Source organism: Salvelinus namaycush, chromosome 25 (genome assembly GCF_016432855.1).
Source record: "Salvelinus namaycush isolate Seneca chromosome 25, SaNama_1.0, whole genome shotgun sequence".
In the NCBI taxonomy this organism is placed as follows: Eukaryota; Metazoa; Chordata; class Actinopteri; order Salmoniformes; family Salmonidae; genus Salvelinus; species Salvelinus namaycush.
The window spans coordinates 35,874,015-35,886,216 of NC_052331.1; the positions used below are offsets into that span (position 1 = coordinate 35,874,015).

The following is a 12,202-nucleotide window of genomic DNA, read 5'->3' on the forward strand; positions in this document are numbered from 1 at the left end:
ATCAGAATCAGCTTTATGACCGACCAGGTCCCTTCAGAACCACAAGCAGCTTTATGACCGAACCAGGTCCCTTCAGAACCACAATCAGCTTTATGACCAACCAGGTCCCTTCAGAACCACATCAGCTTTATGACCAAGCCAGGTCCCTTCGAACCACAATCAGCTTTATGACCGACCAGGTCCCTTCAGAAACCACAATCAGCTTTATGACACCGACCAGGTCCCTTCAAACCACAATCAGCTTTATGACCGACCAGTCCCTTCAGAACCACAATCAGCTTTATGACCGACCAGGTCCCTCAAAACCAAATCACAGACAGCTTTATGACCGACCAGGTCCCTTCAGAACCACAATCAGCTTTATGACCACCAGGTCCCTTCAGAACCACAATCAGCTTTATGACCGACCAGGTCCCTTCGAAACCACAATCAGCGTTTATGACCGACCAGGTCCCTTCAAAACCACAATCAGCTTTATGACCGACCAGGTCCCTTCAGAACCACAATCAGCTTTATGACAACCAGGTCCCTTCAAAACAAATCACAACAGCTTTATGACCGACCAGGTCCCTTCAGAACCCAATCAGCTTTTATGACCAACCAGTCCCTTCAGAACCACAACAGCTTTATGACCGACCAGGTCCCTTCAGAACCACAATCAGCTTTTAGACCACCGATCCCTTCAAACCACAATCAGCTTTATGACCACCAGGTCCTCTCAGAACCACAATCAGCTTTATGACCGACCAGGTCCCTTCAGAACCACAATCAGCTTTATGACCGACCAGGTCCCTTCAGAACCACAATCACTTTATGACCGACCAGGTCCCTTCAGAACCACAATCAGCTTTATGACCGACCAGGTCCCTCAGAACCACAATCAGAATCAGCTTTATGACCGACCAGGTCCCTTCAGAACAACAATCAGCTTTATGACCGACCAGGTCCCTTCAGAACCACAATCAGAATCAGCTTTATGACCGACCAGGTCCCTTCAAAACCACAATTAGCTTTATGACCGACCAGGTCCCTTCAGAACCACAATCACAAACAGCTTTATGACCGACCAGGTCCCTTCAGAACCACAATCAGCTTTATTACCGACCAGGTCCCTTCAAACCACAATCAGCTTTATGACCGACCAGGTCCCTTCAGAACCACAATCAGCTTTATGACCGACCAGTGTCCTTCAGAACCACAATCAGCTTTATGACCGACCAGGTCCCTTCAAACCACAATCAGCTTTATGACCGACCAGGTCCCTTCAGAACCACAATCAAATCAGCTTTATGACCGACCAGGTCCCTTCAGAACCACAATCAGAATCAGCTTTATGACCGACCAGGTCCTTTCAGAACCAACATCGAATCAGCTTTATGACCGACCAGGTCCCTACAGAACCACAATCAGCTTTATGACCGACCAGGTCCCTACAGAACCACAATCAGCTTTATGACCGACCAGGTCCCTTCAGAACCACAATCAGCTTTATGACCGACCAGGTCCCTTCGAACCACAATCAGCTTTATGACCAACCAGGTCCCTTCAGAACCACAATCAGCTTTATGACCGCACCAGTCCCTTCAGAACCACAATCAGCTTTATGACCGACCAGTCCCTTCAGAACCACAATCAGCTTTATGACCGACCAGGTCCCTTCAGAACCAAATCAGAATCGCTTTTGACCAACCAGGTCCCTTCAGAACCACAATCAGCTTTATGACCGACCAGGTCCTACAGAACCACAATCAGCTTTATGACCGACCAGGTCCCTTCAGAACCACAACCAGCTTTATGACCGACCAGGTCCCTTCAGAACCACAACCAGCTTTATGACCGACCAGGTCCCTTCAGAACCACAATCAGCTTTATGACCGACCAGGTCCTTCAGAACCACAATCAGCTTATGACCCCAGGTCCCTTCAGAACCACAATCAGCTTTATGACCGACCAGGTCCCTACAGAACCACAATCAGCTTTATGACCGACCAGTCCCTTCAGAACCACAACCCAGCTTTATGACCGACCAGGTCCCTTCAGAACCACAACCAGCTTTATGACCGACCGGTCCCTTCAGAACCCACATCAGCTTTATGACAACCAGGTCCCTTCAGAACCACAATCAGCTTTATGACCGACCAGGTCCCTTCAGAACCACAATCACAATCAGCTTTATGACCAACCAGGTCCCTACAGAACCACAATCAGCTTTATGACCAACCAGGTCCCTTCAGAACCACAATCACAATCAGCTTTATGACCGACCAGGTCCCTTCAGACCCACAACAGAATCAGCTTTATGACCAACCAGGTCCCTTCAGAACCAGAATCAGCTTTATGACCGACCAGGTTCCTACAGAACCACATCAGCTTCTGAGACCGACCAGGTCCCTTCAGAACCAGAATCAGCTTTATGACCGACCAGGTTCCTACAGAACCACAATCAGCTTTATGACCAACCAGGTCCCTTCAGAACCAGAATCAGCTTTATGACCAACCAGGTCCCTTCAAACCACAATCAGCTTTATGACCGACCAGGTCCCTTCAGAACACAATCACAATCAGCTTTATGACCAACCAGGTCCCTTCAGAACCACAACCGAATCAGCTTTATGACCAACCAGGTCCCTTCAGAACCACAATCACAATCAGCTTTATGACCAACCAGGTCCCTTCAGACACAATCACATCAGCTTTATGACCAACCAGGTCCCTTCAGAACCACAATCAGCTTTATGACCAACCAGGTCCCTTCAGAACCACAATCACAATCAGTTTTATGACCGACCAGGTCCCTTCAGAACCACAATCAGAATCAGCTTTATGACCACCAGGTCCCTTCAGAACCACAATCAAATCGCTTTATGACCGACCAGGTCCCTTCGAACCACATCAGAATCAGCTTTATGACCAACCAGGTCCCTTCAGAATCACAACCACAATCAGCTTTATGCCAACCAGGTCCCTTCAGAACCACAATCAGCTTTATGACCGACCAGGTTCCTACGAACCACAATCAGCTTTATGACCGACCAGGTCCCTTCAGAACCACAATCAGCTTTATGACCGACCAGGTCCCTTCAGAACCACAATCAGCTTTATACCGACCAGGTCCCTTCAGAACCACAATCAGCTTATATGACGACAGGTCCCTTCAGTACACACAAATCAGCTTTATGACCAACCAGGTCCCTTCAGACCACAACCACAATCACTTTTATGACCAACCAGGTCCCTTCGAACCACAATCAGCTTTATGACCGACCAGGTCCCTTCAGAACCACAATCAGCTTTATGACCGACCAGGTCCCTTCAGAACCACAATCAGCTTTATGACCAACCAGGTCCCTTCAGAACCACAATCAGCTTTATGACCAACCAGGTCCCTTCAGAACCACAATCAGCTTTATGACCGACCAGGCCCCCTTCAGAACCACAACAGCTTTATGACCGACCAGGTTCCTACAGAACCACAATCAGCTTTATGACCAACCAGGTCCCTTCAGAACCACAATCAGCTTTATGACCGACCAGGTCCCTTCAGAACCACATCACTTTATGACCGACCAGGTCCCTTCAGAACCACAATCAGCTTAATGACCAACCAGGTCCCTTCAGAACCACAATCAGCTTTATGACCGACCGGTCCCTTCAGAACCACAATCAGAATCAGCTTTATGACCGACCAGGTCCCTTCAAAACCACAATCAGCTTTATGACCGACCAGGTCCCTCAGAACCACAATCACAAATCAGCTTTATGACCGACCAGGTCCCTTCAAAACCACAATCAGCTTTATGACCGACAGGTCCCTCAGAAACCACAATCAGCTTTATGACCGACCAGGTCCCTTCAGAACCACAATCAGCTTTATGACGACCAGTTCCCTTCAGAACCACAATCAGCTTTATGACCGACCAGGTCCCTTCAGAACCACAATCACTTTATGACCGACCAGGTCCCTTCAGAACCACAATCAGCTTTATGACCGACCAGGTCCCTTCAGAACCACAATCAGCTTTATGACCGACCAGGTCCCTTCAGAACCACAATCAGAATCAGCTTTATGACCGACCGGTCCCTTCAGAACCACAATCCAGCTTTATGACCGCCCAGGTCCCTTCAGAACCACAATCAGAATCACTTTATGACCGACCGTCCCTTCAAAACCACAATCAGCTTTATGACCGACCAGGTCCCTTCAGAACCAAAATCAGCTTTATGACCGACCAGGTCCCTTCAGAACCACAATCAGCTTTATACCGACCAGGTCCCTTCAGAACCACAATCAGCTTTATGACCGACCAGGTCCCTTCAGAACCACATCACTTTATGACCGACCAGGTCCCTTCAGAACCACAATCAGTTTTATGACCGACCAGTCCCTCAAAACCACAATCAGAATCAGCTTTATGACCAACCAGGTCCCTTCAGAACCACAATCAGAATCAGCTTTATGACCGACCAGGTCCCTTCAGAACCACAATCAGCTTTATGACCGACCAGGTCCCTTCAGAACCACAAATCAGCTTTATGACCGACCAGTCCCTTCAGAACCACAATCACAATCACTTTATGACCAACCAGGTCCCTTCAGAACCACAATCAGCTTTATGACCGACCAGGTCCCTTCAGAACCACAATCAGCTTTATGACCGACCAGGTCCCTGCAGAACCACAATCAGCTTTATGACCGACCAGGTCCCTTCAGAACCAGAATCAGCTTTATGACCGACCAGGTCCCTGCAGAACCACAATCACTTTATGACCGACCAGGTCCCTGCAAACCACAATCAGCTTTATGACCGACCAGGTCCTTTCAGAACCCAATCACAATCAGCTTTTATGACCGACCAGGTCCTTTTCAAACCACAACCAGAATCAGCTTTATGACCGACCAGGTCCCTACAGAACCACATCAGAATCAGCTTTATGACCGACCAGGTCCCTTCAGAACCACAATCAGAATCAGCTTTATACCAACCAGGTCCCTTCAGAACCACAACCAGCTTTATGACCGACCAGGTCCCTTCAGAACCACAATCAGCTTTATGACCGACCAGTCCCTTCAGAACCACAATCAGCTTTATGACCGACCAGGTCCCTTCAGAACCACAATCAGCTTTATGACCGACCAGGTCCCTTCAGAACCACAATCAGCTTTATGACCGACCAGGTCCCTTCAGAACCACAATCAGCTTTATGACCGACCAGGTCCCTTCAGAACCACAATCACAATCAGCTTTATGACCAACCAGGTCCCTTCAGAACCACAATCAGAATCAGCTTTATGACCGACCAGGTCCCTTCAGAACCACAATCAGAATCAGCTTTATGACCGACCAGGTCCCTTCAGAACCACAATCAGAACAGCTTTATGACCAACCAGGTCCCTTCAGAACCCAATCAATCACTTTATGACCACCAGTCCTTCAGAACCACAATCAGCTTTATGACCAACCAGGTCCCTTCAGAACCACAATCAGCTTTATGACCGACCAGGTCCCTTCAGAACCACAATCAGCTTTATGACCGACCAGGTCCCTTCAGAACCACAATCAGCTTTATGACCGACCAGGTCCCTTCAGAACCACAATCACGCTTTATGACCGACCAGGTCCTTCAGAACCACAATCAGCTTTATGACCGACCAGGTCCCTTCAGAACCACAATCAGCTTTATGACCAACCAGGTCCCTTCAGAACCACAATCAGCTTTATGACCGACCAGGTCCCTTCAGAACCACAATCAGAGGCACTTTTATTCGCCAAGGAGTTTGACCAGGGCCCGGTTTCCCAAAAAGCATCTTAAGTTCATCGTTAGAACCTTCGTAGGAGCATCGTTAAGTCTACGGGCTGTTTCCCAAAACCATCTTATAAGGCTAAGTTCATTGTTAGAGCATCGTTAAGTCTACGAGCTGTTTCCCAAAACCATCTTATAAGGCTAAGTTCATTGTTAGAACATCGTTAAGTCTACGAGCTGTTTCCCAAAACCATCTTATAAGGCTAAGTTCATTGTTAGAACATCGTTAAGTCTACGAGCTGTTTCCCCAAAACCATCGTTACTAAAGTTGCTCTTTAAAACGCTCGTAATCGAACCTCTTCCTCAGAACAGAGGAGTGCGTCGGTAGATGCTTTTTTGCCCTCCCGCGTCACTTTATACACACAAGATCTACCGCTAAACATAGAATCAAGATGTGTATCTGTCTCTCTGTGACCTCTGATAACATCAGAACAAAGTGGACTACAAATATAAAGTTACAAATGTTACAAACAAATCGAAGGATAAAACGACGTTTCAAATGGAAACCGAGATGACTGCGTAAAAAAAATGAATAGCCTACAGTGTATAATTCAATCATATAGAAATACATTTCATGTTCATTCAATTGAGTTCTACTTTGTTACTTGTAGGCTACCGTCTGTAATTAGTCTCAGTATATCTCATGATGTGTATCCTAACATGAACACAATGTGCCAAATCAGGGATTTAGAGCATTTTAATTGGATACGCATTAGAATAAGCCGCCTCAATAATATCTCTCTTAGGAGCGGATTGGTCGTCAGTATTGTCAATTAATTCTAATGTTGCGTCATCATCATGATGACGTGGCCTGTGACACTTTGCTTCTTGAAAGTCCAATATCTTGATAAGTGACATGCAAAACATGTTGGGACTGAATCAACCGTGAACTGATGCAAAACATGTTGGGACTGAATGACAAAAGCAGACGATCAAGTAACTTGATGATAAAACATGTTGGGACTGAATCAACCGTGAACTGTTGCAAAACATGTTGGGACTGAATCAACCGTGAACTGATGCAAAACATGTTGGGACTGAATCAACCGTGAACTGTGCAAAACATGTTGGGACTGAATCAACCGTGAACTGATGCAAAACATGTTGGGACTGAATCAACCGTGAACTGATGCAAAACATGTTGGGACTGAATCAACCGTGAACTGATGCAAAACATGTTGGGACTGAATCAACCGTGAACTGATGCAAAACATGTTGGGACTGAATCAACCGTGAACTGATGCAAAACATGTTGGGACTGAATCAACCGTGAACTGATGCAAAACATGTTGGGACTGAATCAACCGTGAACTGTTGCAAAACATGTTGGGACTGAATCAACCGTGAACTGATGCAAAACATGTTGGGACTGAATCAACCGTGAACTGATGCAAAACATGTTGGGACTGAATCAACCGTGAACTGATGCAAAACATGTTGGGACTGAATCAACCGTGAACTGTTGCAAAACATGTTGGGACTGAATCAACCGTGAACTGATGCAAAACATGTTGGGACTGAATCAACCGTGAACTGTTGCAAAACATGTTGGGACTGAATCAAACGTGAACTGATGCAAAACATGTTGGGACTGAATCAACCGTGAACTGTTGCAAAACATGTTGGGACTGAATCAACCGTGAACTGTTGCAAAACATGTTGGGACTGAATCAACCGTGAACTGATGCAAAACATGTTGGGACTGAATCAACCGTGAACTGATGCAAAACATGTTGGGACTGAATCAACCGTGAACTGATGATAAAACATGTTGGGACTGAATCAACCGTGAACTGATGATAAAACATGTTGGGACTGAATCAACCGTGAACTGATGCAAAACATGTTGGGACTGAATCAACCGTGAACTGATGCAAAACATGTTGGGACTGAATCAACCGTGAACTGATGCAAAACATGTTGGGACTGAATCAACCGTGAACTGATGATAAAACATGTTGGGACTGAATCAACCGTGAACTGATGCAAAACATGTTGGGACTGAATCAACCGTGAACTGATGATAAAACATGTTGGGACTGAATCAACCGTGAACTGATGCAAAACATGTTGGGACTGAATCAACCGTGAACTGATGCAAAACATGTTGGGACTGAATCAACCGTGAACTGATGCAAAACATGTTGGGACTGAATCAACCGTGAACTGATGCAAAACATGTTGGGACTGAATCAACCGTGAACTGATGCAAAACATGTTGGGACTGAATCAACCGTGAACTGTTGATAAACATGTTGGGACTGAATCAACCGTGAACTGATGCAAAACATGTTGGGACTGAATCAACCGTGAACTGATGCAAAACATGTTGGGACTGAATCAACCGTGAACTGATAATAAAACATGTTGGGACTGAATCAACTGTGAACTGATGCAAAACATGTTGGGACTGAATCAACCGTGAACTGTTGATAAACATGTTGGGACTGAATCAACCGTGAACTGATGCAAAACATGTTGGGACTGAATCAACCGTGAACTGATGCAAAACATGTTGGGACTGAATCAACCGTGAACTGTTGCAAAACATGTTGGGACTGAATCAACCGTGAACTGATGCAAAACATGTTGGGACTGAATCAACCGTGAACTGATGATAAAACATGTTGGGACTGAATCAACCGTGAACTGATGCAAAACATGTTGGGACTGAATCAACCGTGAACTGATGATAAAACATGTTGGGACTGAATCAACCGTGAACTGATGCAAAACATGTTGGGACTGAATCAACCGTGAACTGATGCAAAACATGTTGGGACTGAATCAACCGTGAACTGATGCAAAACATGTTGGGACTGAATCAACCGTGAACTGATGCAAAACATGTTGGGACTGAATCAACCGTGAACTGATGCAAAACATGTTGGGACTGAATCAACCGTGAACTGTTGATAAACATGTTGGGACTGAATCAACCGTGAACTGATGCAAAACATGTTGGGACTGAATCAACCGTGAACTGATGATAAAACATGTTGGGACTGAATCAACCGTGAACTGATGCAAAACATGTTGGGACTGAATCAACCGTGAACTGATAATAAAACATGTTGGGACTGAATCAACTGTGAACTGATGCAAAACATGTTGGGACTGAATCAACCGTGAACTGTTGATAAACATGTTGGGACTGAATCAACCGTGAACTGATGCAAAACATGTTGGGACTGAATCAACCGTGAACTGATGCAAAACATGTTGGGACTGAATCAACCGTGAACTGTTGCAAAACATGTTGGGACTGAATCAACCGTGAACTGATGCAAAACATGTTGGGACTGAATCAACCGTGAACTGATGCAAAACAGCGCTAGAGATAGTGGATTTGACCATTAAAGTAAGATTTGAATGTAGAAAACTGATCCATAGTCAGTTGTGTGAAATAATTCTCATGTTAAAGGTCAGATATGAATGTAGAAAACTGATCCATAGTCAGTTGTGTGAAATAATTCTCATGTTAAAGGTCAGATATGAATGTAGAAAACTGATCCATAGTCAGTTGTGTGAAATAATTCTCATGTTAAAGGTCAGATATGAATGTAGAAAACTGATCTGAGAGCAGCGCTCCCTTTCTTCCCATCCTGTCAGAATCAACAGTACGCCTCAACGACACACTTAGTGAACCTTCTCTCAGTGGGGTGTTCTGGGAAAAAACAGGATACATCTTCGGCCGTTGTAGGAAAGAGGCATCGCTTAAAAAAAAAACACTCGTAAGTCTAAATTCCATCGCTGTCGGGAAACCTGGGCCCTGGTGAACTAGTGCTGACAACAATAAACAGATTATATAGGCACAATAATTGACCCACACTGCATACAGTATAGTATGTACAAAGATACTACACTCCGTCTTTCCCTTTAAGCTGGTTCGTGTACCCAGGGGTCTGTCTGTCGTCTGTAAACGCTGACTAATTAAAACGGTAAGAAAATCTCTGGTGTAAATGCTCTGAAGATACCATGATGCTTCACCAACACAAGGGGGTGTCTTGGAGCAATGTTTTACACACTGGGCTATAGAGCCCACCAGCTTGTAGTCCTAAAACCCTGACATGAATAACCGCTGTTTCCTTCAGACATTCATATGGGGGGGGGGGGGGGGGGACGACACTGGGGTTTTGGGGATAAATAGCGAAAGTAAAGGACAGAGGTTAACACAAGTTTTGTAGATCTGATACGTTGTGTTGTATGAGATAATACCAGTCAGTTAACGTGACCTTTATGAATGTGCTTGTTTTGATGACATAAATGCTTAGAAATTCACAAAAAAGTGATGTTAGCTAATGAATATTATCTTATAGAACAAAATGTATATGATCCCCTACGCCTGTGTTTACCACAGACCTTATTTTCGGTGTTTATCCAAAACTAGCCTCTCTAAGTCCAGGTAGTACTAAACTAGCCTCTCTAAGACCAGGTGGTACTAAACTAGCCTCTCTAAGACCAGGTAGTACTAAACTAGCCTCTCTAAGACCAGGTAGTACTAAACTAGCCTCTCTAAGACCAGGTAGTACTAAACTAGCCTCTCTAAGACCAGGTAGTACTAAACTAGCCTCTCTAAGACCAGGTAATACTAAACTAGCCTCTCTAAGACCAGGTAGTACTAAACTAGCCTCTCTAAGACCAGGTAGTACTAAACTAGCCTCTCTAAAACCAGGTAGTACTAAACTAGCCTCTCTAAGACCAGATAGTACTAAACTAGCCTCTCTAAGACCAGGTAGTACTAAACTAGCCTCTCTAAGACCAGGTAGTACTAAACTAGCCTCTCTAAGACCAGGTAGTACTAAACTAGCCTCTCTAAGACCAGGTAATACTAAACTAGCCTCTCTAAGACCAGGTAGTACTAAACTAGCCTCTCTAAGACCAGGTAGTACTAAACTAGCCTCTCTAAGACCAGGTAGTACTAAACTAGCCTCTCTAAGACCAGGTAGTACTAAACTAGCCTCTCTAAGACCAGGTAGTACTAAACTAGCCTCTCTAAAACCAGGTAGTACTAAACTAGCCTCTCTAAGACCAGGTAGTACTAAACTAGCCTCTCTAAGTAAACTAGATTTTATTGATTGATTGATTGGATCCTACCTTGATGTGGCCTGTGTAGTCGAGCAGTTAGTACTCGGGACCCTGACACATGTAAAGGCTACCAGAGTCAGGATGGGTTATGATCCGACCCACTGCCATTCTGACTCGCAAACTCTCCTACCTTTCATATCTCAATCAAATCTATATCTTTAAAAAATATATATTTAAACAAAATCCTACCTTGATGAAGGCGTATCCCGCCCCGTTGTCTGTGATGGTGAGTCCCAGGGCCTCCTCTGATTTAAACACCTCCACTTCCTTCTTAATCCCTTTAATGTGGGCGAATATAAAGTCCTCCAGGCCGATCTGACCACCAAGCAGCTTCTCCATGTCGATCTTATGGGTGTTCAAAGTACAAAACAGGATCTGGGGAGAGACAGACAGATTAATGAACAGGGTCTGGGGAGAGAGAGACAGAATAATGAACAGGGTCTGGGGAGAGAGAGACAGATTAATGAGCAGGATCTGGGGAGAGAGAGACAGATTAATGAGCAGGATCTGGGGAGAGAGAGACAGATTAATGAACAGGATCTGGGGAGAGAGAGACAGATTAATGAGCAGGATCTGGGGAGAGAGAGACAGATTAATGAGCAGGATCTGGGGAGAGAGAGACAGATTAATGAACAGGATCTGGGGAGAGAGAGACAGATTAATGAGCAGGATCTGGGGACACACAGAGACAGATTAATGAGCAGGATCTGGGGACACACAGAGACAGATTAATGAGCAGGATCTGGGGAGAGAGAGACAGATTAATGAACAGGATCTGGGGAGAGACAGACAGATTAATGAGCAGGATCTGGGGAGAGAGAGACAGATTAATGAACAGGATCTGGGGAGAGAGAGACAGATTAATGAACAGGATCTGGGGAGAGAGAGACAGATTAATGAACAGGATCTGGGGAGAGACAGACAGACAGATTAATGAACAGGATCTGGGGAGAGAGAGACAGACAGATTAATGAACAGGATCTGGGGAGAGAGAGACAGATTAATGAGCAGGATCTGGGGAGAGAGAGACAGATTAATGAACAGGATCTGGGGAGAGAGAGACAGATTAATGAACAGGATCTGGGGAGAGAGAGACAGATTAATGAACAGGATCTGGGGAGAGAGAGACAGATTAATGAACAGGATCTGGGGAGAGAGAGACAGATTAATGAACAGGATCTGGGGAGAGAGAGACAGATTAATGAGCAGGATCTGGGGAGAGAGAGACAGATTAATGAACAGGGTCTGGGGAGAGAGAGACAGATTAATGAACAGGATCTGGGGAGAGAGAGACAGATTAATGAGCAGGATC

The 12,202-nt window shown here is 45.2% G+C and overlaps 1 protein-coding gene across 1 annotated transcript in view; it reads right to left on the minus strand.

The window, feature by feature from the left end:
- The window catches only part of LOC120020675 (PDZ domain-containing protein GIPC1-like), a 151,861-nt gene that overhangs the window by 96,547 nt on the left and 43,112 nt on the right, over positions 1-12,202 (minus strand). The window contains exon 2 of the mRNA XM_038964376.1: positions 11,080-11,265. Coding sequence (XP_038820304.1) covers positions 11,080-11,265 — 186 coding nt within the window. The remainder of the gene's footprint in view (positions 1-11,079; positions 11,266-12,202) is intronic.